The following is a 27123-nucleotide window of genomic DNA, read 5'->3' as shown; positions in this document are numbered from 1 at the left end:
GGCTATTAAAAAGGTCAAGGGCAGATGATGATGGATGCTAGCTGTATGTATTGATAAATTTTGACTGCATTAATGAATTACAAATGCACACACTCTTGCACAAACACACACACACAAGCACGGCAGACCAAATGATAGGTATTAATTCATTGATCATGCTTAATCTGTCATAATTAATTCCATAGGAACAACAGTGATGAGAGCAATTCCCCATTAAAACAGATAAATTATTCAGCATGAGGAGGTGGTGGATCAAAGATAAATGAGTGCGGGGGGTAACGTGGCAGCAGTCAGAGGCTGAGGTTAATTACAGTCTTTTCTTGGAAACTAGCTCAGGTTGACTTACAGTAATAGTTATATGGAAATACCATGCAACTGTAATTGGGGGCTCAGGTTGACTTAACAGTTCGCTGAAGCACTTGGGCTTCATTTACTTTGAATAAAGTTATCTAAGATTAAGTAAATGGTGAGTGGTCTGTATTCATACAGTGCTTCTCTGGTCTTGATGACCACTCAAAGTGCTTTACAGTAGTTTTACATTCACACACACATTCACTCCTTAGGTGCATATATGGGCAGCACTTTTTTCATAGAAAACAGCTGTAAATTTGGGGTTCAGTATCTTGCTCAAGGAAACTTCGGCACATGGAATGGGAAAGGCTGGGATCAATCTTCCAACCTTCTGGTGAGAGAACAGCCCGCTCTACCCCCTGAGCCCCAGTTATTAGCACAATGTAATAAATCCACTTGTATATTGGCTGAGGGGAGCTGGTCCGAGGGGAATCAAATCTCTAACCAGTGTCAACTCTCTTCAGGTTTATCTTTGTGGGTCAGTGTATACAGGTAAAAATATGCGGGAGCAGACATTGTTAGATTTATATATTGTGTAATATTCATTGTTCTGTATAACTGAACTCACTGGGAAATGGACGCACTGTCCTTCACTCTGTGCTCAGTCTGGTTCTTGAAAAACTGCCAGAGCAGTATTTCTTTGTTTGCTACACTAAGCCATTATCGGCTATTGATGGTGATGCACATTATCTATAAAAGCTTGGCCATTACTCACTGTGGTCTATCACATAGATATCAGCACTTGGACATATTTGTATTTGGTTGTGAGGCATGCATCAAGGTTCAGGGACACGATCCAATGACAAATTATTTCAATTTACATATCTACTAGTTTCTGTGTGGTACGTGGCGAACATTTCCCCTGCGTATTCTTTATTTGAGCCCTGTTGAATAAAAGACAAACTGCATCCATCGATGATAACCATCAAGTTGTTTTTTATTTACTCTCCAGCATCATTTACAGCTGTATGCAGGCACAGGAGATGACATAGTTCATCAATTTGACATTTGGGAGAAAATCAACTTTGAAAATCAACCTAAAGAAGTTCTCCTTCCTGCTTTTCATGCGTGAACGTACCATGTCATGAAGGATGTCACTAATCAGACATCATCTCTTTATAATCCTAAATATTAGGAATTAGGAACATTGTTTTAATTAAGAACATCCATTTTTAACCAGTTTTGGTTTCCCTAGCTTTGTGATTCAGCCTCTTCTACACAAAAGATAAAAATTAAGTCCAGGAAAATTATTTTAAAAAATATTAACAGAAAAACTACTGCTGCTGCATATATACAATATAGTGATGTATTGGAAAATACAAACTATTGACATTTCACCTAAACTACTGAATATGGACATTAAAGTCACCAAAATTTAATTATTCCTGGATTTTACTGTGAACACTTTTGGTACCAAACAACACTGATCATGTCAATCGGAGAAATCCTCCCAGAGAGAAACTCTACCCATGTTATAAAGTAGACCTTAATGTAGAGTTTCTTAGCAATCCTCTGCATGTAATCAGTCATCCCAGACCTGGTGGATGGAGAAATGGCAGCAGACGTGTGTGTTAGAAGAAGGTTTCTCTGCAGAGTGGGCAGGTGGACTTGTTGCTGGAGGTGAACCATTTGTACTGTGAAAAGATGAGAAAAACAATTACAAAACAAAGTCAAAAAGCAATGTTGACTTAGAACTATATGACCGTATGCATTTAATGGTATTCGTCATCTCTTACTATAATCGATGTGAATATTTTATTTAAAACCTCCAGAGATCTGGACAGATAATCAAAAGACAACTTACCAAACACGCTGAGTGGAATTTCTTTTTGCAGGTACGACAAGCCTTCTTGGGCAGCGAGTAGTTGGAGCCGTGGATAACAGAGAAGCAGATCATGCAATCCTCTATTCCCTCAAAACGTTTGTCCACGTTGTTCTTCCACAGAGCCAGGCCCTCCATTATACTGCCGTTCTTAAGATACCAAATACACATTTAGATTTTATGGAAATGTTTTATCCTCTTGTATATTTTCTGATCCCTAAAAACTAAGTATTCTCACAACTTCTGCGCCAAAAGTTGAGGAAAAAGTCCCTACTTACTACACAAACTTCTATCCACTGTGTGTTTCTGTGTCTACCTGATGTGTGAGGTACGTGCTCAGCTGCAGCATCCAGTTCCTCCACTGCTGTACGGCAACACCAACACGCCTCCCACTCTCCACCGTGATACAGCCCAGAGGGTAGTTCTGTGGCAGCTGAATCACCAACTCTATGAAGATGTCATCCACAGAATAGGTAGCAATCACCTCCCGCGCTGCGGAGCGGGCTTTAACCTGGGGCGAGAAGATGAATAAATAAATCCACTGTTTGTCTGAGCCACTGGGAGTCCTTCAGTCAAATAATCACCTGCTTTATAATTCAATGCCAGATCGCACTGGATGATTTCAAATTAAGAGCATCTATTGTTTCTGATTCATTATGCTGCAAATTTGATGCAGGTATTGCACCAGAGGATTTGTTCAGTTTACATGATTATTAAGCCCATCAACCTTTGTGTAATTTCTTTGAGATCAGGTATGCTGGGTTTTATCGATTAGGTGGCCCCTCCCATAACATGTTTCATCTTTATTACATCCGACGAGGACAATATAGGTAAGTTTGAGTACATTTAATTAAATATTTAACACCTTCACTGCAGATGAGATGAAAAATAAACCAAAAACAAAAGGCCTTCAGAAAAGAGTAACTTGATCCTGATATTTATGACTTAGAAGAGTGAGAGAAATAAATCAAAACATCAAAAAATGTAGTTCTGTCAGAAATACCCCAAAAGCAGAACTCTTTCTATTTATTATGCTGTAATAATTTGAAACTGACAGCTCCTTTACTATATTTTATATCAAATATATTTTTAGATTATTTGGTTTCTTAAAGAAACAGGTTTATAGAGGAAGGCAAATTAAGTAGACTCCTCAAGTCTTTATCTTCCATAACTATCATGAACAATTTGTCTGCTTTTATTAAATCTGACATTTGGAGTCTACAGCTAGTACAAGCTGTCACAGAAATGTATTTTCTCACTTACAGTCATGCTGTCAAACATCTGAGTGCTGGAGTGGACAGACGAGATCTCCTCAGCTGAGAGAACGGGAGTGACGTATCTGATGGTGAATTTCTCCACAGCAGCGCTCACTCTCTTCTCCTGGCTGTTCCAGCACAGCCGCACCATGGCAGGCAGGTCCTGCACCGTGCTGTAGTACACGCTGCAAGCCAGGTGAGGGAGCTCCCACTCAACGCTGTCACTGTCTGCAAGAAAACACCAGAGAGAAAAACACTGGGCTTGTTTACATTCCACAGTCAGGTACAGAGAGTGTGTAGGAGTGGGTAACGTGTACTCACTCTCAACAGCCAGAGACAGGCTCTCTGTGAAGAAGGTTTTGGTCTCCTTGGTGTCTGCCCCCTGGCCGGGGTACAGAGGGTTCTCAGGCATCAGTTTGAAGAGGTGGAGGAGGAGCTTGTTTAGGGAGCAGCTTCTCTTCAGATACTGGGCGTAATGGGCACGCAGCTACAGATATACGAGAAGAGCAATATTTTGATATCGACACATCAGACATCAAAGCCCACTCTCCCCATTAAACGTATATATATCTGTTTGTTTCTATACACTTTTAATAGAAAGTAAAACGTGTTAAAGTCATGTTTTCGCCCCAGTCCGTTGTTTTATTTGTTGGTTGGTTGTTGTTTTTTTTGTCAACAGGATTATCAAAAACTTCTGAAGAGATTTCCACAATATTTGGTCAAAACATGGGACATAGGCCAAGACAGAACTAATTACATTTTAGCGCAGATCTGGACAAAGGGGTCAGCCCCTTTTAAAAAAGATTTTATCTGATTTCCTAGGGAATAATGCATAGACATAGATGGACAAATAAAAATCTGGCATATTTAGAGGACTGATATGGTGTGTGCAAATGTGTGCGGCTTGATTGAATTTGAGGGGACTGTTGGGCCTTGGCGAAGGTATGAGCTCGACTGAGTGACATTCTAGTTAAAAAAATGAACCACAATGTACAAAATATAATAGAAACAAAGACTGAAGTTGCTCTGAACAAGACATCATCATGACTCACGTGAGAAGGTGAGGATTTGAAAAAAGTGAGGAGCAGCTTCCAGGCCAACAGGTATCCCAGAATGCATGAGTGTTCAACACTGAGAGGCTGCACCACTGCAAACTCTCCTACTTGAACCCCCGCCAGGATACTGTCGCACAGCTCCTCGCAGGTGAACAGGAGCGCCATCAGGGCAGCTGGAGGAGAACTGAAGAACGAAACTTAAATGTAAGGAAAAAAAATCTATTGAAACAATATCATCTTTACTCAGAAATGTGGTTTCCCTCTTTGACTTACAGACATGGCTCGTCTCTGTCATCATCAGACTTGTTATTGTCTCCTTCTCCATCACACTCAGGCAGCTGAGGCATGACTCTGTATGGGCAAGAGGAAAGTATGTTGATTTGTTTTTCTTTACTAATCTCTGGGTGCCCTAAATATCTCAAGATTTGATTTTTGTAGCAGGAATTGGAGATCATTTTCTAGTAATTTAAAGAGGCTTGTGTTTGTGCACAAAATCCTTACTTTTCCAAAAGGTGGTAGACGGTGATCTGCAGAGGTCTGGCCTTAAACAGCAGCAGAGGACACAGTGTGTTGAGGAGCGTCTGCAAGGGCTCTGGCAGGTTCGTCTTCTGGTCGGCTATGAACTGCGGTGGAAGGGAGTTCTGATTGAGCTGCTGCACAGGCACATAGGTCAGAGCCATACCGACCGACTGCAGCACCGCAAACGGGAACACAGGATCATCCGGTTCCTTAAAGGCATCTTTATTTGAACAGAAAACAGAACAAAAAGATTATTCCCTTTTCAGAGAATGCTTCCTCAGACCTCATAAAATAAAAGCCACACGTACCTGTAATGTTGATAGGGAGAGGCAAGAGGAGGTTGTAGATTCCTTCTACAAAGAAGTCTCTCCATTCACCCGCCAGCTCTGACGGCAGCGTCTCCAGAGCGTCAGGCGAGGACGATGCAAAGAACTGGTTCAGGTTCACTATCAGTGCAGCGACCTCACACACAAATAGCTGCACCCATGGGTTCCACAGACTCCTCACATTCTCGCTGGCAGTCTGAGATAGGAAAGTCACAGATAATGAGTGACTGCAGATGAATAGTTGTTGAAGATGTACAACCAAAACAAACACAACTACATTGTAATGGCGTATGTCCATTTTGAGTCAATGAGTTGTCACCACATGATGACAGGCACCCATCCTGCTTCAAGGCTCAAACTTCTTCAGCTCTTGGAGGAAATAATCTTTGGCTGACCTTTGCCTCTAAACCTTAAAGTCACAAAACAGCACAGTATGTATGATTTATATCTCACCTCCAACCAGGCTAGCATAGAGCAGAGCAAGAAGTCCCACTGGGTGCTGCCAAGAACCGTCGGACAATGAGCCACGAGCCAGGACAGGTAACGCATCATTTCCACAGTGAGGTTCAACTGTTCTGCAGATGCTTTGGACAGGTCACTGAAAGACAAAGATGTGACAGATGTTGGTACAGCAGTAGAACAATTAAAAACAATGTGTAAATGTTTCCAGGGTTTGTGTGATTACATTACCTGCCAAAGAGGAACCAGTCCTCCTTGCTGTTCCTCCACTCCATCATCGTGGCCAGGATTGCATGTAAAACCTCCTCCTCCATTTCTGTGTTGGCTTTTAGACAGCACAGCAGCACCACCAGACTTCCATAAACATCTGTGATAACACAGGTCAGATTTAGCATTGGTATGGTTGAAGTAAAAAAATCCCCATGTATATATTTAGCGTGTATACTTAAGTGTGTTTACTCACTGTCATCCTCTTCCCAGTTGATAATCGAAGCAGTAGCCAGGGTTACGAGAATCTCTTTGTCCGTATCGGTCATAGTGGGGCAGAGGACCTGGATTGTGCTCAGTTTGCTTTGAGACACTGGGAATAAACTGATCAAGCACAGACCATCTTTTAGCATGTAACACAGTGGTAAGGGTGACAACAGAATAGCTTTTAATGTGAAAATATAAATGACTTCAACATATAAAGTTACTGACCTTTCCACAGATTTGTAAAGCTCCCTAATGGTTGCACTGCAAGTGGTTGCCAAGTTGTTGGTGTGGATGTAGTTTTCTAGAGTCAGAGACCACAGTCCTCCATCCTCCACTGACCTACAGAGTAATATATAAAACAATGCAGCATATTGAGTGGAGGTCGTTTAAAATGATCACATTGGGGAGAAAACCTACATTACAAACAAACAAGTGCTGGTGACATTTATTATATTTCTTTTAAGTTCTTTGTAATCAGCCCATTAAATAAACATCCATATTGTTTTAAGTGGCTCAAATGATCCAGGTGACTTAATTCTCTGCTTATGGAGAAAATCATAAAATGTGTTAATGTACTTTTTGTATATTCTGCCGAGTATTCTTTCCGACTACTCTTATTCATCAAAAATCACCTCGAGTAGAACGTCTCCAGCAGGCGTGTCGTCGGAACCTGGCTGCTGAGTCCGTCTGACAGCCCCCACTCAGTCAGCAGCTTGTGATAGGCAGACACTATAGTGGGGCTGTACTCTACCTCCTTACACCACTGCAGTGCATGCAGCAGTTCTGAAACTGTCAAAGAAAAACATGCATATCAAAATATATTAAACAGGATCATAGATTGACATTCACACGAAAAGCACAAAGTTACAGAAACAATAGTTAATGTCCTGTGTGCATACCTGTGTCTTTAAGGTCTGAAGGACATTGTGCCTCCTTTTGGTCGACAGTTACAGCTGCAACGTTCCTGGCAACCCTCCCCAATAGGGCGCAGGCACATAGGTGGGCTGGCAACCTGTTTGGCAACTGAAACTTCCACATATCTCTGGAGGGTTTTTCACAAACCCCTCTGTGGCGGCTGGACAGTAAAGGTGTTTTGATCCACTGCACAGGACAGAAAAAAGGAGAGGAACAATGTAGGAATGTCAAGTTTTGTGATCTAATGAATGCGTGATTTACATAACCAATGTATGTTGCCTGAATTTGTTGTTTTCCTTGATGAAGGACTCACCTGAGGAGGTAAGGCCTGTCTGATTCTTGTCCATTCGGTCTGGCTTGGCATCAGTAGAGTAAAGAACTGGATGAGAAGTGAGGAGTCTTGATTGCAGCCAGAGATGATTGTCTCCACTAGGCTCTCTACAGCCTGAACTAGAACCTGCAAACTAACCACCAAGAAGAGTTAAAAGCACAGTTTCTTATAATATGGTTGCACAGAATAAGACACAGTCATCGGGTTGAAATTTGGGGAAGGATAACTGGGAAACCAACAATTTGTTACCTTTTAATGTCCAGAGAGACGGTGAGAAGTTGGTTTTTCACCCAAACAGCCGCACTGTGCAGGAAACCACCTTCCTTGCCCTCACATTCAGAGTTTTGGACCAATGACTGGATCCCAGCAACACAAACTTTCCTCAGTTTATCTAATAGAGAGTCTTTCAAAACAAAACACACATATTAGTTACTCAGCTGACCTCACAAGTACATTCTAAATGTTCTGAGCAGTGTGTGACTACATACTAGATAGCTGAGTGTGTGTTTGATCCTGGGCGGTGAGTTGGAAGATACTGAGCAACAGTTCCTCGGCAGAGAGCAGTAGAAGACAGTCTTTTACAGAGGAGAAGAACGTGGAGGCAACGTCACCGATGAAGGAGACGAGTGGCTCCATGTTGCCGGCATCCGACAGACTCTTGGTCTCAGAAAGAGTGGCGTGCAGCTTCTCTAATATCTTCTCCATGTATACCTCCCCTATCAGAGGCTCTGCGAGGGAAAACAGGTCAAAAATATTTTCGTTTGGTGACTGGAATGAAAACCACAAGCATTTAGAAAATAGATAATCTTTGCTGGTGTACGTATTTCTGCTCACCGTTGTTGTGATGTTGAGAGAGGACGAGGCTTATAAGCGTCCAACTTTGGCTGCTTGTAGAACTGGGGGTGCAGTGTCCGACCTGACACAGCTCCTCAGCCAAACCCAGGAGCTGCTCGCCCAGAACTGAACCTTTCAGCCAATCACGACAGCTGTCAAGAGCCTGAGGATCTGCACAGGCCTAACAGAACAGACAGCAGAGATGCACAGACATGTATAACAGTGCACATTTGATGCATGATTAGGGAACACACTTTGATTTACGTCTATCATAAACTGAGTGATACATACCCTCTGTATAATTTGCAGGATAATTCTCCACTGCAAATCCATCTAGGAAGCAGAGTAAGAGCATAAATGTCAGCAATGAAACAAGAGCAAAATTTGGGTGAAATCAACGTCATTCAATGTTACCATGGTGATGTGGTTGAGTAAACGGGTGGTATCCTGCCGGCTGCAGCAGTAGAGCGAGCTGAAAACCATCTCTACCAGGTGCTCAGTGTCGGTGCGGCCCTTCTCAGTCAGCCACACCACCACCCGCTGCAGCAGGAACTGCACTGCTGGATTTTTCTCATTGAGCTCATCTCTCTGCTCAGCGCCCTTTGTTACGCTGTCGTCCAACTCGCCCAATGACTAAAAGAAGCACAGATCAAAAGAAAAGTCAGTTGCATCAAGGAACTCAGAGCTTACTTCATTTTTTAATCTAAAATTAACATACAAGCGTTTTAAATTTGTTTATATTGAATTTAGCCAAATATATACATTAAAAGGTCATATATACCCAATAAATAAATGATGTAGATTAGTGGACAGAAGTGCTTACATTCGACTCACAATGATTAAAAACAACGGACACGGAAATACACAATAGTCAAAAATAACTTACACTGAAGACCCTCTGTGTGTGGAAGGACCGCAGGAGAAGGGAGAGAAAAACAAGATGCCTCTCTGAGTTTTTCTCATTCACATTCACCAGGCACAGTTGAGCCAGCTGGCACACCACGTCCTCAAAGCGCTGGGTCTGTAGGGATCCAAACGTCTTCTCATTCACAAGCTCTGACACCGTCTGCGCAGGCTTCTCAACATTATCCCCCTCAACTTCAGTTTTCTCGTTGTCCTCTGGCTTAGAGAAACAGATCTTGACAGATTTCTTCTTCTGGATGTGGTTTCTGTTTACTCTCTCGGGGTAGCGCATCACCTGCAGACATAAGAGATGGTGAGAAAAAAGATTTATTTTGGCATTTTGTTTTCTGTTTCACTTTGGCCACTTTTTTAAGACATGAATGAATCGGACAGCCGTATTGATTTGCTGTGTCCTTCGTGTCAACATGGAAATTTCCGTGGTGATTATGTCTTAAACCAAAACTTGCCTGCAGCAAAGTGGCTATTCCTTCCAAAGCCTGTGGATCCGCTTCTTCAACGTCAACATATCTGACAAAGAGAAGACCAAGCTCCTCCCAGAAGTCAGCCAGAAGATCTTCAAAGACGCCCGTGCTGTCATTTGCTTCACCAACACTAAGTAAACCTGCTCTCTTCTCCCAGGAAACCAGCATTTCAGTGACCAAAAGGAAGAGAGGACCATTCTGAAGGGAGGGATTGCCGAGGGACTTTTCGAGGAGAGGTAGCAGCTACAAAAAGAAAAACAACAAAACAATGTAGAAAACGTGGAGACTTGACAGGAGGTAGATTTGACAGGGTGAGAAAAGTGTGTGCTACTCTGTGATCCCACCTGCTGTGAAATGAGCATGGTCCGTATTTTTCTCTGATCCTCCATTTTTTCTGTGTTTTGGAGTATGCAGTACCTCAAGCACTCAACCACAGAGTTGACTATAACTGCACTTTCTGATGGACTTGCTGCTGCACGCTCACTTGAAAGGCTAAGACAGACAGACGACATGGTTGAAATCAATATAACAATATTAACACAGGGAATAGGAGTGATACAGCAGATATTTCAAATGCAAAATCATGTAATGGGTGGGCTCAAGGATTGTGCAACATGAAATGTATATTTGTATTAGACAACTACTAATAAATAATGATCTAAACATTCCTTTTTGGCATTTAAACTTCTGATGAATTGATCATTTTCTTGCTCAAAAAAGAATCAACAAAATGGATTTTCATAATGCAGTTCCCTTTAAAAATTGATGAATTAGCTCTCAGCCCAAGTGTACATGGACATGTGAAAACAAATTACCCTTGTGTGAGGGACGTGAAGAAGGTGGTGTAAAAGTCCAGGGTTGGATCTGTGACCTGTTGGGGCAGTTTGCTGAGGAGTGGCATTAAATTAGGGTGGAGAGCTTTAGCCATGCCTTTACCACCGTCTTTTAGTAGAGTCCATAGTTTAGGTAGGAAGCCTTTCTTGGCATTCACATGTGTCCAGCAATCCTGGGATAGAAACAGAAACATCAGAAAATAAGATACGTCAGTTATTTCAATAAATTGGCTCGATGAAAAATTTAAAAACACATACTTTAATATCTATACTCTACTTGTGTTGCTTACTACTCCTTTTTGCTTTATTTAGTAGACAACATTATGGCAAGTGAATCGCTGTATGTGTGAGATCATCCTTTAAACACAAGCTTACGGGGACTTTAGACACGACGTGAAGAACGGCTTCCCACACAGGAGGCAGCACGATAGGATCAGTGTCATCAATACTGAGGAGGACGGCAGGGCAGAGTCGTGCTGCTTCAGCCTGGATCAGCGCTGGAGTGAACTCACACAGAGCGCAAACCATCTCGAAAAATGCCCCTCGAACCTGTGGAGCAACGTAATGTGGTGGTTAGAGAAACATCCTCCTCAAAACAGCTTCTTGTATTAGATATAAGGTGGCACGAACAGATCACATGTAGTAGATTTATCATTTTAGATTATAGTCCACTCAAGTGTTACAGGTTTGTTGAGCAGAATATAAACCCCAGATAATTACCTTTAAATTAACTCCACATAAAAGCATAGTAACAGCAACATAAATTCAGATCACTACATTTGGAATTATAGGGGTGAAGTCATTACATATTACCACTTTCAATCTTTACAAACTACAATCTGTTATTCACAATAAAAATCTGATCAAGATGATGTGATGATTAATGTATTTAATTGAAACCATAGAATAAACATTGAATGTTATATATTAATAAATACTCATTATGTGCACATTTCAGGTGAACAAGTACATGATTTACTTAGTTAACGGTGGAGTCTGTGCCAGTACCTGTGGTGTCTTGTGTTTGCTGTACTTCCAGAACTTCGCAGAATTCACCAGCTGAACTAGTCTTTGCTCCAGGGCCTCCCTGTCGTTCTGAGCGAGCAGGGAGAGCAGTCTCTTCACTCCAAGCAGGGAACAGGTCTGCATGCGCACATATTTGGATTCTCTCTCCTCTGCTGTCACGCTTCTAGAGAACATGGAGACCAGAGCCTGAGCAAAGATGCTAATAGCATTCATTATAACCACGCATATACAATGAGTGGAATGGCCGCTGAAGCTATAATGACTTAAACTGATAACTTACTGTGGATCACTCAGTGTGTCTGCTGTTTCCTTTAACAAAATATCTTGAAGTACCTGCAGTATCAAAATAACAATTTTAATTCAGTTGATTTTTGCTCATTGGATTAAAGTTCACATCCCTTTGTCTGCACTAAAGTCCCCGCTCTTACTCACATTTAGGATTTCATCCTTGCAGAAGCCGAGAGCCTCGGGCTGTTTTGCAGGTGAGAACGCAGCCTGGAAGGCCTGGCAGGCAGTAGAGGCTGCAGGTGAGTAAGTGTCACACTGGGACAGAATCCAGTGGCCCATCAAGCTCTTCAGGAAGGGCGCCAAGCTGCGGCGCACTTTCAGCACCAGCTGCTCAAAGGCCTGTTGTGTGGCCTCCCTGATCCGGCGGTCATGATCCTGACAGAAATAATGATGAAGACTTATTGTCTTAATGTGCACACAGCAAACCTGAATACCCACACCCACACACACACGGAGTATATAGTCCCAGTTTAATGACGTCCTGAATTTGGGGGTAGTTTTAGTCAGACCTCTTTTTCATAGATATCTCTCATTGTGAATTTGATGCATGTTCTGTAGAACAGGGACACTTTCCTCAGGATAGTTCAAAATCTATGATGGTGAAGTATTCAAGATGCCCTGACTGTTTCCACGAGGATAAAACTAATGTCACGCTGAAACAAAATAAAATATTCACAAATATGATGAGAATGTGAGATGAGCTCACCACTGATATCTTGCAGTAAATCCTCGGCCAGTAAGGCAGGACCCCTTTAACCTCTTCAGCATCCCGCTCCTGACACATGGACCCGAAGTCCTGCACAGCCTGAGAAGAACACATGTTATAAATACACACACCTGAGAAGACATGTTATGAATACACACGCCGGAGAAGAACACACAATATCAATATATACACGCCTGAGAGGAACAGACGATATCAATACACACGCCTGAGAAGAACACATCTTATTTATACACACGCTTGAGAAGAACACGCGTTACTAATAGACACGCCTGAGAAGAACACATGTTACTGATAGACACGCCTGAGAAGAACACACGTTACTAATACACACGCCTGAGAAGAACACACGTTACTAATACACACGCCTGAGAAGAACACACGTTACTAATACACACGCCTGAGAAGAACACACGTTACTAATACACACGCCTGAGAAGAACACACGTTACTAATACACACGCCTGAGATGAACACACGTTACTAATACACACGCCTGAGATGAACACACGTTATATATACACTGTTCCTGCATTATCACAACACTGGCCTGAACCAAATACATATCAGACAGGGGTTATTTCAGCACGTAGACATTACTTTGAAGGTTTCTTTCATACCGTACTTTATGTAATTCCTCGTGTCAGGTTGTGTAACAGTGGATGCATTAGATGTTTAGACTGTCACTAAACGTGTTGGATTCTGACATTATTTGACTCTTTGTGTCCATGGGAGAAGGCAGAGCTCCTCTAGAAAACCTATAAGTTAGAGTCACTCTTTACCTTCAGTCTGGTGACGACATCCCTCTTGGAGAGTTTCCTGAGCACCAGGCGGAAGTCGGGATCCACCAGGTTGTCGATCTCCTCTGCGCCGTGGACCGCGGGGACGTAACTCAGCTCCGAGGTCACCGTCGTGTCAAAGCCCACGAACCCCGGGATGACGCCACCCTCCCGGGTCAGTGCCTCAGCAGCTCGGCCGCTACTCGATGGCTGGCGGGCCGGGAGAGAAACGCGTGGTTATTATCACAAAAAAAGAATACTAATGGCGATGGTTACAAAACAGCTGAGGCAGAACCGCCACATGTTGGTTCGCTAACTAGCCTTAAGTTTATCCCGGGTTGTTCTGACGGGTTTGAGCTAATCTGTTGCTAACTCTTACTTTACGATGGTGCGTTTACTCACCCGAACATTGCCTTTGGTTCTCTGTTTGTTTTTACCCCCCATGGATCCGCGTTTCTCTTCTACTTTCTACAGTAACTGGCTTGTTTTCGCTGTTGACAGGACTTTCAATGACCACAGGAAGTGACTCACAGTGAAAATCACCGGTTTGTCAGGGAATCGACCACTTCCTGCCTCGGTCTTTCAAAGTAAAGCGTCCGCCCCCCAAGCAATTTGGATACACCTAAAAAACAATCTTCTCTTGCAAGTCCAAAATTAGTCCCATGTTCAAATTAAATGAGACGCAAATCGAAACGAATCATAACAACAAACACAGTGTGAACAGAGAGTTGAAACATAATAATTTAGCAGGCTAACCGGCTATTTTGTGGTATTCTAATAACAGTCATCGATTGAGTCATTCAAGAGTAGATTATGCAGGATTTTATAGAGCATTTTAAAACAACACCTAACCACTAAAATAACTATTGTCGAATTGTTTTTAACTTCATTTAAGCGAGGTCAATCACAAATACTTTTATTTTGAATGGGAAATCGCCTAACATGTGTGTTCTTGACGCTCTTTGGATATACTTCCGCAGTGTTTCTTCTTTCTGGCCCCAATTTGAGTGAACTCAAAACTTTGCACGCTCATCACTGCCCTCTACAAACATATCAGGTACTGCAGTCCTCTGAGTCATGAACAGGATTTCTTGGGCCCAATATGAATCATTTGAAACTTCTCAGCTATTTTTACCTAAAACAGGAAATACTGACCTGATGGTACCGTTAGAGGAAAGTTCAGGAGTCGTAGATAATGACGATTTCACCCCTGCTGCCTCCTGCACAGCAAGTTCCATGGAAATCAGACCATTGAAGGTTCAATGTGTAAGATTTAGGTGAAAGGGATCTATTGGCAGAGATTAAATATAAAATAATCCTAGTGATGATTCCACTAGTGTGTTTCAATTGAATTGTACAAATTCTTGTTTTCTTTACCCTAGAATGGGCCCTTTATATTTAAATACTTTATATTTACATCAGAGCGGGTCCTTTCTAAGGAGGCTGTCGTGTTTTTTTTACAGTAGCTTAGACTGGACAAACTAAACACCTTTTGAGTTTTTAGGACAACTGAAGGCTACCACGTTTGGAAGGTGAGGTGAGGGGTGTTCAGCTGCAACATGCAACTTCACCTCTTGATGTCACTACATTCTACACAATGAACCTTAAACTCCGTATACCTTGAATATAATTTCCATATCCAGTCATCCTCTGTGTGTTTGTGTGTAGCTACACTTATTGAAATCCTAACATTTATAGAAACTTTACAATAGACAACATTAATGGCCAGGGGACATTTTTTCATAGTTTTTTGGGGTGAAAGTTTTAGGTTTCTAAAATCATGAAGATTTACATTATGGGACCCATGGGTATATTATAAAATTGCATTGGTCTGACAATATGTGTTGTCCTCCTGTGGATGTTGAAAATTTGCTTAAGTTCACTTTAACTTCTACTGTAAACCCTAATAACAAATCATCAGCACTCTGATTATACTGGCAATGTGACCATTACATTATTGGAACAGCCTCTGCCATGTCCCTGCAACTGTTCTAAATCAGAGAAATAAAAGGCAAATTCTGTAACACTGTAGTTTGGACTGTAGGATTTCATGACCAGGTGACGCCAGTCACTGCACAAGCAAAAACAGAAAACGGACATTATCATTATATAAGATCGAACTCAGCACTGAATTAAAAAAAAGTCATGCACTTGGAATCGAAAAATATTTTAATATACACCTTCTTACATAAATCAAATACATTTGTAGAGAGTTGTATTTTAATTCAATATGATAGATTGTTATTATCTCACTCTTTCTCTGCCTTAGTCTCAACAAGAAGGTTGCATTGTATTTTCTTTTTTACAATCATGGCTTCTGGTGTGGAGGTCAGATGTGTCTAAAGCTGGGTTGAACAACTGAAGTCAAAACACTGAAGTAAACGGAACTATGAGTTCCCTACAACAATCTACTTTACAACCTAGTTATATGAAATCACATCTGGAATGAAGCGGCCAATTTGTGTCATGAATGTCGAATTTGTGTTGAGCACTGAAATATTACACGAGCCACAGATTTCCCAATTGTCCACATTAATTCAGACACTAAAACGTTTGATGCAGCACCAACTTCTTCAGTAAACAATATTTCAATCAACGTAGATTTTGAGTAACAGTTTATCTTGGAATTTCCAGTAAGCATCAATTGAAATTCAAACCGACAACACAATGTATTTATTTTTCATGTGATACAAAAATATTTAATTCAATCTCTGTTAATGATTTCTATTAGTGGATATTAAATATTTAAGTAATATTTAACCCAATCACCTCCAGAGAATAAAATGAAAATGATGGTTCAGGTTGATTGAAGAAATTTATTTCTCAAATTTGGGTGGAGAATATCGAACTTTGTTTTTTTAGAACATTTGCAAAATTATATAGTTTGATTTAAATATGGATTTAAAAATTTTGACTGCATTACACTGTGATTTGGCCAATTTATCCTCTATAAAGTATCAGGTTTCTCATACTTTGCTCTCGAATACATTTGCACTTTACTGTGAAACAGCAGTGGATAGGACTCAAATATTTGAATTCAACCATATGCAAAACTGTGACATATTGCGAAAGTTTCATTCTAACAGGAAGGCAGTGGGAGTGATAGAAAAACCATTACATGTAGAATCATGTCCATGTCACAAAAATGATTAAATCTTAAATCAGACAAAAATCTGGAATGAAAATAAATGAGTCACAATGAGTTAGTTTGCAAAATCAAAGTCCTGAGGCAGACACCAAATACACACAGTCTGATTAAATGTTTCTCATATAACATTAACTTTTAGTACATTTAAGATAAATGTGATTAATGACAACCTGCTAACTGTAACTTTTGAAATAATCAGGTTAGTGATCTGTGCTGTGCAAACAGTCTGATTTCCAGCCTTAACATGATTCACCCAATAACCTGTCCACACGAGGGTGGAATCAATAGGGTTTAACAGTCGATTTACTGTTTCCTTTTGCTCTAATTGCTATTTTTGTCTTGAATATAAAATATCTGGTATTTTCACACCTAATGAGCTGTACTACTCACTCCAATTGAAATTTCTACTGTCAAGTGCTGTTAAAAAAAAGAAATTGGAAAGAAAATCAGTTAAGCTATGAAAAATGTAAGTTCAACAGCGACTTCACACGTCCATGTTTCACATCACAGAACACAATCTAAACAATCTCCCCTTGACTCCTAACACTATATGATAAGGCTAGATAATTATATATCATCAGTTGCATCCATTGTCTTGAAAAAGTTCACATTCATACATTCCCCATCAGTCCTCTGAAATCGAAATTAAAATCAGGCATCACTGTGTTTGTTGCTAAAGGATTAGTGAGTTTCCCCCTCTGACTGCCATGTACCCATCCAAATAACCAGAGTTCTGACGCTGCCAACCTTCAAGTAACTTAACAAAAACGATAGAAACATAACGATTTAAGGATAAAAATAAAATTTGCTGCATGCTAAGTGTAGTTTTTATATTCCACTAAACCAAATTTTGCTTTTTTTTTGTGGTCTGGGTGAACTGATACTACTTTTGGGGGCCCACACAATTATAATTGTTGTGGACATACGTAGTCAAATGTTCTCAGAGCCCCGCCTCTCAGGTTAGGGGCCCCAGTAAATTGCCTGCCTTGTCCCCCCTGTTGCAACGCCCCTGCATAAACCCTCAACAGGTTCAGAAGAACCTGCCAAATACAAATTGACTTCTTGAACATTTATATTATTATTACATTATTATTTGTATTGTACGGTTAAGGGATTCATTGGGACTTAAGATACTGTTAATATACTTGTCAATTTTGATTTCAATCTCAATCTTCCAAACTTGTCCATTTCAGTTATTTCACCAATTAGCTGTGAACATACAACCCAAATCAGTAAAGGACCTTGATAAAGACAACACCTTTTACCCACGACGCCCTGATTTGGACAGATCTTGGACTTTTACATCTTCAAAGTAAATCCCATCTCATAAAACAACATCACTACTTCTGAGCAGTCATAAGACCTTTAAAAAAAGTCGCTCAGAAAGAACAAGCAAACTGTCCGTTTCCTGTTGAGGTAAACCTACAGCTCCTTCCCTGAGCCTGGTACCAAGTCATCCCAGTTGGAAGTCGACTCCAGGTGGAAGCAGCGTGGTGTATCGAGGGTCCAGTTTGGGCACAAAGCCTTTCATGTCCCTGGAGGCCTGAGTCCCGAACACATCTAACAAGTGTCGGTTCATGAGAGCAAACCTTGAAGAAAAGAAAGAAAATGATCTAAACTCTCACAAACAGATCAACTGAACATGGACAGAAAAGGTCTGAATACTGATAATGAAGCACAAAATACAGAATTGGATTTCTAGTTTTAAAAACCTAATATATTTATGCAAACTGCGTTAAAACATCGTGACGGTATACAAAGCTCAAACACTCTTCAATCACGCAGTCACAATTAGATCAGTCCTTGTTACAACATTGTTTGTTTTAAGTAAAACTCTGTTAAAGAAAATAAAGTATTTCTCTCTGTTGTTTGACAACAGCACACATTCATACCTGCCCTTTGTTAAACGCAGCAGGAACTTCCAGTACGAAGGCCTGAGGTTCTGCATTTCCATCACAGCCTGTGGGACAATAATGAGTCAAAACATTATATCTTTTCTCAGCAAAAAAAAGTTGTATTTTTGAGTAGATCTGTATGTTTGTGCACGGATTACTTACAGCTTGGAAACAGATAGCAGTGGAGATGGCGTATAAGACTGTGTCTGCATGAGGAAAGTATGGGAACCGGCCGGCCTCAATGCCCTTGAAGTACATGGTCTAAAGACAGAGATTAGTACATGTGCTGTTAATGATAAACAAGGCCATCCAGATAAGATGAGATGTAAGGCAACATGTTACATCTGTGGAAGTTGTTTTGTCAGTCAGCTAACCTCTGACCTACTTCCATTTCTGTCACATTTTTACAGTATTTACTAGTTTTCTCAATTAAGATTTGAGATGTAAATGTTATATTATCTTTTATTTAAAGGGTGAATCGTATTTTGTATGATATTCATGAAATCCTGTTCCTCTATCCTTGAGATAGGAAATGTATTTATTTTGTTGTGTTTCTTTTCACTGAGATTAGTTGTGATTCGTCTGCGAATAGATATTCTTTTACCTCCACCAGCTTAGAGAAGAGATACATGGATATTGATGTGCTTTTGTAGAAGAACATTGACATACCAGCCAGGAAGCCTTGAAAGAGAAATGAAAAGAGACGGCTGTCAAACAGATTCTACAGAGGGATCACTCTACGGGAGTTTTATGTGGCAGTTACCTGCTATTAGTGCATGGAGTTCATCGTCAATGTTACGCAGCCAGCGCAGCAAGCAGCTTGTTCCCTGAATAAGAGAAATTCATAAAAAAAAAAAAATTACAATACTCACATGACATATTATAAGGATATCAGAATTTAAAAGAGACACATCATGGAAAAACAAAGCAGCGTGTATGAAATGTACCTTGTAGATACTGACGAAAGATCCCAGAAACGCCCCGAGCTGGAAGTTCTCCTTGTTGTAGAAGAGAGAGGGCAGACGTGACGGTTTGGAGAACATCTGCCTGAACGCTGAGGGCACTTTAAGACAGCACTGAATCAGGTAGCCAACACTGAACATCCTGATGAAGCCCTGGACAATGAGAGAAAACACATTTAGGATTAGTATTTAGTCATTTTTTATTATTTTTATTATCATTGATGAGAAAAAAAACCTCACACCAACGGTAGTATCTTGGTTAAAAGTGTGTTACCTTAATACAGTATGAAATGCAGTTGTCTTGGTAATGTTTACAACATCTGTGTCTTGGACCATGTTTGCATCTGAGTTATAAAAAAAAGGGTGAAAAAAAAATGTCAGTATTGACCACCACTCTGCACAAACCCATATGTGTCTGTGTTCTCTCACATTGATTCTAGCAGCTCCCTGGTGTAGGCCACCAGAGTCTTCCTCCTGGAGCTGGGCCTTCCTGCTGACGGTTGTGAATCCTCCGTCTCTATAGCAGCTGTCCTCTCAAGGGGTCGGGTGCCAACAAGTTCTGCCGAGACAGGGTGAGTTGGAATCTCTTCTTTCCCGATGATGAACCTGTGACACAAGAAGCCTCTGAGCTTCACCCCAAAACTGACAACAGTCTAAATCAAGGCATCTGTGGGAGCAGAGACTTAACTTGAACTTACTTCAGTGCAGAGAATGCGAAGCCTTTGAGACCATCTTTACTCCTGCAGAACAAAACACAAGATTTAACGCATTAAACACCAAACATTTGGTTTTGATATTCGTAAGGAAGCAATGTTGCATATTTCAGTGTAATAATCTGTGCACTGTGCTGCTCGGACCTGAAGAAGAACATGTAGAGGGACGCAGTTATGCAGAACAACAGCACCTAATGGGAAACAGAGACAGAAAGAGGAAATATGGTCATGTGACTCCACTCCAAATAAACATTTGTACAAGTGTACAATTATTGACACTAGAGCTTTGTGTTGAAGCTGTCAAACAATAGGAGAAGATGACAGTGAAGTTATATATTTCAGATTGATGACATGTTGATGGTGAAGCTGTAGAATTCTGCTGTAAGGTGACGGTAAATTTAATCTTCAAGTGACACAAACAACTGTCAAGTTTATACATAAAAATCTGACAGCTGATGCGACTCACTTCATATTCTGTACTGACACATCGGTATGAATCTACACATCCGAGATTAATGTATGAAACAAAACTAACGGCACATTGCAAGGCCCTCATCTGAAATAAAGAGTGATACAGTTTAAAGAAATTATTTTACATTTATGCAGCCTATTAAGCTAAGAGGGGGCGCTAATACACATCGCTTAAAAACATTTAAAAAAAATTAATAATATCCCCCCCAACAGACACACACACTCCTGTGATGTGACTGCTATCGTTCTGAAAAGTGGTTTGTCTGTGTTTGTTCTGAAATGTCCTTCTCGGGGTTTCTTGTTGAAAGCACATTTTGTTTCTCTGAGCCGTTATTGTTTGGAGTCTTTGTTCAGCTCGACCTTGAACTAGGCTACAGTATGTGGGCCAACATCAGACCACTGGCTACACTATGTGGGCCTACATCAGACCACTGGCTACAGTATGTGGGCTTACGTCAGAGCATTGTTTATTCATTTAACTGCTTTTAAATGTCTATGTTTGCAATTATTGGGTTGGAATAAATACTGTAAGAAAGAACATTTTAATTTCTGTCATTTTTTTTCGGAGACTATTAGAATCATCACACTGCTGTGATTGTAAGAACCAAAGCAAGATGTGGACATGTAGAGTTTCAGGCGTTTCCAGTACTTCGTTTAGTACTGGGTGGGTTTTCAAATAGTTAAATTAATTGTGAGGTACTGCTACCTTTTGTGGCAATGTTTTTACTGCATATTTTACAGATAAACGCTGTTTGTTCAACATCTTCCTTGTCCTAAACAAACCACTACCATTTTTTACATGGCTCTTTCCCTGTTTACTCTCGAGACAAAAACACACATCTCGGTCTTATCCAGTTACGCACAAACGCCCATTGGAATGTGTGTATGTGTCATGTGTAGGTTTGACAGTTTTTTTTTTTTATCTTGTTGTGTCTGTGAGAGAGGCATACCAGAAAACAAGGAAAGGGAAACATTGTGTTAGCTAACAGTCCTCATGAAGCTTGGCTACCTGATAAAAGAAAGCTCAAGCCGATCTGGGAGCCACTGAGTAGAGATGGTGTCCTCCTACACTATCTGTTATATTACTAAGGCCCCAACCACCATTATTTAGCTGCCTTCACTTTCGTCTTACCTCGCCATGTCTGATGGGTTTGACGATGCCTCGTGTTACGGCCATGCGGAACAACGTCTCAGTGGCCTGAAAACAAGATTACACAACAAATATTACAAATGCACTGTGTGGCAGGAGCAAATGTATCAATTGATGTAAAACAGATAATGTTTAAATGAAAACAGCAGCACTTACGAGATTTGTCATGTATATTGTCAGCAGCCCTCTCCTGGTGACGGGGAGAAAGGTTGAGACATAGTTTGGTAATAAAACACTGAATCAATATTTACGAGGACATCCCTGATACTTGAGATGTATCCAACAATTGAATTACAGCCCAAAATAAAAAGGTGCCATTTCTGTGCATTGCTGGACCTGGTAAATGGGTTTTATGAGAAGACTTTGAAAGAGTCATGAAAGCAAATAAAGTGAAAATAAACAGACTGGAATCTCACCTGCTCTTGCGCTCCAAGAGGATAGCGATGTAGGAGGCAGGCAGTGCCGAGCCAAACCCGGCAGACCAGGAGTAGAACCCTCCCAACAGTTTTCTGAAGTTGGAAAATTAAATGTTATTAGATTTATTCCCTCAGATAACAGTCCTTTACTTTCTTATCTCAATAAAATCAAAAATGTCTCCATGTTTAAAATATTTGTATGGCTTTAATAAGACTAGTCATTTTTTAAATTGTGTCGACCTGTGAGGGTTTTTTTGCACAAAAATGTGGGTTCTGCGATGCACATTCCTGCCAATAGTTTTATTTGTCCATGTCCAGACTTAAGTGTATGTAGGACACCAAATTGGTCCAATAGGTGTCATCACTGTGGTTTGGATCATTAGTTATGCAGGAGGAACCTTCATTCGGGTACAGGTGTTACTCGGCGGAGGAGCTAAAACATTCTGTGATCGCCACACCATGTAAACACTCAGTGGACTTGGTGAAAAGTTTGGCTGCGTAGAAATGTATGCATGCACTGGTTATGCACTCTTGCCTTTAACTTTAGAATTGTGCATCCTGCTACTTGGTACAAGCCTGTCTGTCTTTGCAGGTCTGTTCATTATCGAATGTTTCAGGTCACAAATATCTTCTTCTGACCATACGGAGATCTCACCGACCTACACAGTGTCTCTTCTCACTGGTTGAGCTTGGGCAGTTGCCAGTCCTAACCACAATCAGACACACACTTACACAACACTAGGCACTTCCTTCTCTCACTTACACTCAGATCTGCTTACAAAAAACTTTACGATTTACACCGCAACACCAACCAACTGTGAGCAATAATATTCTCAAAAGCATGAAGCGGAAGTTTACTCTGTTACTAGACACTACATCTTTGTTTCGTGAGCATGTTACAACAATACAACTGAGGCAACAAAGACAGTATAGAAGAGGACTGCCATCTACTAAACATAGTGGATAAAGAAAGAGGATTTATATGGTTTTAAATTGGCTTTGCAAAGTTTAGATGACCCATTGGCTCCTTATTTTTTGATGACAAACATTTCAATTGATTGATAGGCTGTGGCTGAGGTGTAGAGCGGTCATCCTCCAACCAGAAGGTCGGCGGTTCAATCCTCAGTCTTCCTCATCTGCCCCCTCATAGATGTCGAATGCACTAATTGTAAGTCGCTTTGGAGAAAAGCGTCCGCCAAATGCGTGTAATGTAAAATCTGTTCATCTTAGCTGAGCTGTGTGACCTACAATTGGATGCACTAACCTGAGGATGCAGAAGAAAACAATGTAGAGACCTCCATTGGCAGTGAGGAAAGAGGTAGACCACAGGATCTCAGGTAGAAGCCTTTTTAAATAGTAGTCCTTCTTCCTTCTCCTAAGAATCGCTGCAATCTGTGAAACATAGAGCATTACTGGTTTTCATATTTTGTTTCCAAATCACAGCTTTAGAAAACTTGAGGACAGTTGTTTAAATGTACTACATTCCCCACTTGAACTGATGATGGTTTGAAAGCTGCAAAGCAAAACACAGCAAGAAGCTCATTTGATGGTTTCCAATACATTATTACACTGCATGTTTTTACAAGCTCCCATCACTGAAGGATTGTTCTATGAGAAGTAGCTGCTAACATCGTTAGCTTTCATAATTTTAAGCAAACTTTAGCTGAATTTCACGTGTTAGCTAACCTTAAACTTTGTGCTATATACATGATCTGCATAACACAGACAACTGCTTCGAGATGTAACCCTGAGCTCTTCAGAACACACTGTAGTGTTAGTATAAATACTTCTAAAGTTTTGACAGTATCACACCTCTGTGGAAGAATTCACTTTTTGCTCCAGGGGGAATTCCTGGATTGCCACTACAGGCTGTTTCCTATTGAAGGCCTTTTCATGTCAACTTGGGAAATAGCTTCACGTTTGAAGGTGGTGACTGTGCTGGAGTTGATCCACTTCTTTATTGGTTTATTATCATATTTCTTTTAGTTTTTATGTTTTCAAAGGCTACAGACAACAGAGGTAAATTGATAAAGGGTTTTACAGCAGCTCATCTCTGGACCTCTTCACCGCACCATGGCTTTTCAAGAGATATGCACAATCAGTTGTTTAACTTTATTTTCATTTGAGTGCTGTAAAAGATAAGCCACTGAGCTATACTGACAAATGGATAGAATGATCAGAGCTTTCAGCTTTCACATGACCACAGTCCGACAGAGTCGATACACAGGCAGCAGTGAGTGAGCTAACAGCCAAGAAACTGAAAGCTCATGGACAAGGGGAATCTGTGAAGGAGGCCTTGTTCCAGGACAGAGTAAAACGTTTTCATACCAAGCAAGAACAAACAGTGATAAGTGGACGAAAGCATTTTGACACATTTACTACGGTTTATAATGTGGAGTCAGATGCTGCCTGACACAGCTCCGTTTAAATGCCGTCCTGAAAAGCCTTTCTCTTTATATGGCTTTGGGGATTTATTTGTTTTATTCATTTTAACTGGGGTTTTTTTTTTGTTCTCCTTGTTGTTATGGAAGTTTTCTGGAAGCTGGTGAAAGGAGAACTCAGCTGATGTCTTATGCTGAAGATTTTAATGTAGACTTGATGCATCAAGGATCCAGTATATCTCCCTCTACTTGAGTCACCCATTCTAACAGCACATCCATGAACGGCTAGAATTGCTGTCACTCTCTATGTTATATGTAGGTGTTCGCATCCTATTGGATAGTTAAGCCTAAGGTATGATAAAATACGCAAAAGAGTTGGTGAGAGTTGAAGTTGGTGCTTCTCTGTCTGGCACATCTGAGTTAGATATGAAAGTCCCTAGACATAGACACTGAAATGCATTGCTGGTCGGTCCAACCTGACCTTGGGTACTGCTTAGAGAGAGAAGGGAGTATCTGTGGAACTAGACAGGCACTATTCTCCTGTACAGATATAATATAATATACATTATTTATAGTGGCATATACAGTAATGTGTGAGGATGGTTAAAAATTCCTCAACACTTGTGAAGCATGCAAATGCTGTAGAAATAAAGTTTTTAATACTATTATCATTATTACCTACAAAGAAGAAAGATTAAGAAACTGATCGAGCTTTTGATTCTGACAAACACTTCCCTGTCCATATCTGCACACTGCATCACTCTATGTGTAAATGTAGACTGTCCAGTTTTTAAAAATGTGTTGTGTATGCACCCAGACAGACTCCTCTCTGGAGGTCAGCACCCAGGTGGACTCTCTCTGGAGGTCAGCACCCAGACAGACTCTCTCTGGAGGTCAGCACCCAGACAGACTCCTCTCTGGAGGTCAGCACCCAGACGGACTCCTCTCTGGAAGTCAGCACCCAGGTGGACTCTCTGGAGGTCAGCACCCAGGTGGACTCCTCTCTGAGAAGTCAGCACCCAGACAGACTCTCTCTGGAGGTCAGCACCCAGACGGACTCTCTCTGGAGGTCAGCACCCAGGTGGACTCTCTCTGGAAGTCAGCACCCAGGTGGACTCTCTCTGGAGGTCAGCACCCAGGTGGACTCTCTCTGGAAGTCAGCACCCAGGTGGACTCCTCTCTGGAGGTCAGCACCCAGACGGACTCCTCTCTGGAAGTCAGCACCCAGACGGACTCCTCTCTGGAAGTCAGCACCCAGGTGGACTCTCTCTGGAGGTCAGCACCCAGGTGGACTCTCTCTGGAAGTCAGCACCCAGGCGGACTCTCTCTGGAAGTCAGCACCCAGGCAGACTCTCTGGAAGTCAGCACCCAGGCATACTCTCTGGAAGTCAGCACCCAGGCATACTCTCTGGAAGTCAGCACCCAGGCAGACTCTCTCTGGAAGTCAGCACCCAGGCATACTCTCTGGAAGTCAGCACCCAGGCATACTCTCTGGAAGTCAGCACCCAGGCAGACTCTCTCTGGAAGTCAGCACCCAGGCAGACTCTCTCTGGAAGTCAGCACCCAGGCGGACTCCTCTCTGGAAGTCAGCACCCAGGTGGACTCTCTCTGGAAGTCAGCACCCAGGCAGACTCTCTCTGGAAGTCAGCACCCAGGCATACTCTCTGGAAGTCAGCACCCAGGCAGACTCCTCTCTGGAAGTCAGCACCCAGGCATACTCTCTGGAAGTCAGCACCCAGGCAGACTCTCTGGAAGTCAGCACCCAGGCATACTCTCTGGAAGTCAGCACCCAGGCATACTCTCTGTGGAGGTCAGCACCCAGTTGGACTCTCTTGAGGTCAGCACCCAGTTGGACTCTCTTGAGGTCAGCACCCAGTTGGACTCTCTTGAGGTCAGCACCCAGTTGGACTCTCTTGAGGTCAGCACCCAGGCGGACACTCTCGAGGTCAGCACCCAGGTGGACTCTCCTGAAGTCTGAACCCAGACTTCCTCTCTGGAAGTCAGCAGAAAGTCCTCTTGAGGAGGCCCCGTGTTCTGGATGAATTGTGTGTCAGAACAGCCTGAAACCTCCCGGAAACGAACCCGCGAGGTGCGGTGAGTCCCCGACTGAAAGCTAGTTGACACCGCAGCTAATCTTTATGACGTTTAGCAGAGGTTGTTAGCATTACTTGGCTAGCTGGCTAACTTTAGCCCCAGAGTGTACAAGTCTCAGAACAGCGGGTGAAACCTACCAGGTAGAGAGGAGCGTATATTTTGAAGGAGACCTCCAGAGCCCCCCGGGTTATGTCCACGGCAGCCTGCGCACACGACGGGCTCCATGTGTGACCGATCTCGTAGCAGTTGTGTGGTATTTTGCTCAGAGCGCCCATGACTGCAGGTCTGAACACTGACCACAACACCCAGTACACACAGCGTGCGCGTTCACTGCCAGGCCCTGCGATGGCACGCAGAACAGCTGTGAACGCGCACGGCGCTGGACGTAAAATGGTTACTGGAGTAAATCCTGATCCTGTGTTCAAAACTCAAATCCCAGTGAAAACTATTTTATCCGCAATGTTTTATAATAATAATAATAATAATAATAATAATAATACATTATATTTATACAGC

The 27123-nt window shown here is 41.7% G+C and overlaps 2 protein-coding genes across 2 annotated transcripts; both read right to left on the bottom strand.

The window, feature by feature from the left end:
* Positions 1-1265: 1265 nt before the first annotated feature.
* On the bottom strand, positions 1266-13936 carry ltn1 (listerin E3 ubiquitin protein ligase 1). Its single transcript, XM_035179109.2, has 32 exons — positions 13780-13936; positions 13381-13587; positions 12581-12679; positions 12019-12249; positions 11867-11919; positions 11569-11749; positions 10936-11109; positions 10543-10733; positions 10072-10219; positions 9713-9970; positions 9229-9540; positions 8757-8975; positions 8634-8675; positions 8343-8523; positions 7997-8236; positions 7758-7911; positions 7491-7641; positions 7162-7363; positions 6895-7051; positions 6488-6601; positions 6252-6379; positions 6020-6155; positions 5783-5927; positions 5312-5525; positions 4986-5223; positions 4758-4835; positions 4482-4668; positions 3751-3916; positions 3437-3657; positions 2490-2684; positions 2156-2323; positions 1266-1985 (listed from the first exon to the last, which is right to left on the bottom strand). The coding sequence occupies exons 1-32, from the start codon at positions 13819-13821 to the stop codon at positions 1923-1925; spliced, it is 5295 nt and encodes a 1764-aa protein (XP_035035000.2). The 5' UTR covers positions 13822-13936; the 3' UTR covers positions 1266-1922.
* Positions 13937-15528: 1592 nt separating this feature from the next.
* Positions 15529-26932, bottom strand: tmem135 (transmembrane protein 135). Its single transcript, XM_035178134.2, has 15 exons — positions 26745-26932; positions 23397-23524; positions 22133-22225; positions 21873-21906; positions 21699-21764; positions 20240-20286; positions 20081-20122; positions 19812-19988; positions 19657-19726; positions 19368-19535; positions 19184-19247; positions 19025-19101; positions 18583-18681; positions 18418-18485; positions 15529-18114 (listed from the first exon to the last, which is right to left on the bottom strand). The coding sequence occupies exons 1-15, from the start codon at positions 26880-26882 to the stop codon at positions 17979-17981; spliced, it is 1407 nt and encodes a 468-aa protein (XP_035034025.1). The 5' UTR covers positions 26883-26932; the 3' UTR covers positions 15529-17978.
* Between the last annotated feature and the right edge of the window lie 191 nt (positions 26933-27123).

The sequence above is a fragment of the Hippoglossus stenolepis genome, chromosome 15, assembly GCF_022539355.2.
Source record: "Hippoglossus stenolepis isolate QCI-W04-F060 chromosome 15, HSTE1.2, whole genome shotgun sequence".
Taxonomy (NCBI): domain Eukaryota; kingdom Metazoa; phylum Chordata; class Actinopteri; order Pleuronectiformes; family Pleuronectidae; genus Hippoglossus; species Hippoglossus stenolepis.
Note: the sequence above shows the minus strand (reverse complement) of the source record. Positions and strands in the feature narration are given on the sequence as shown.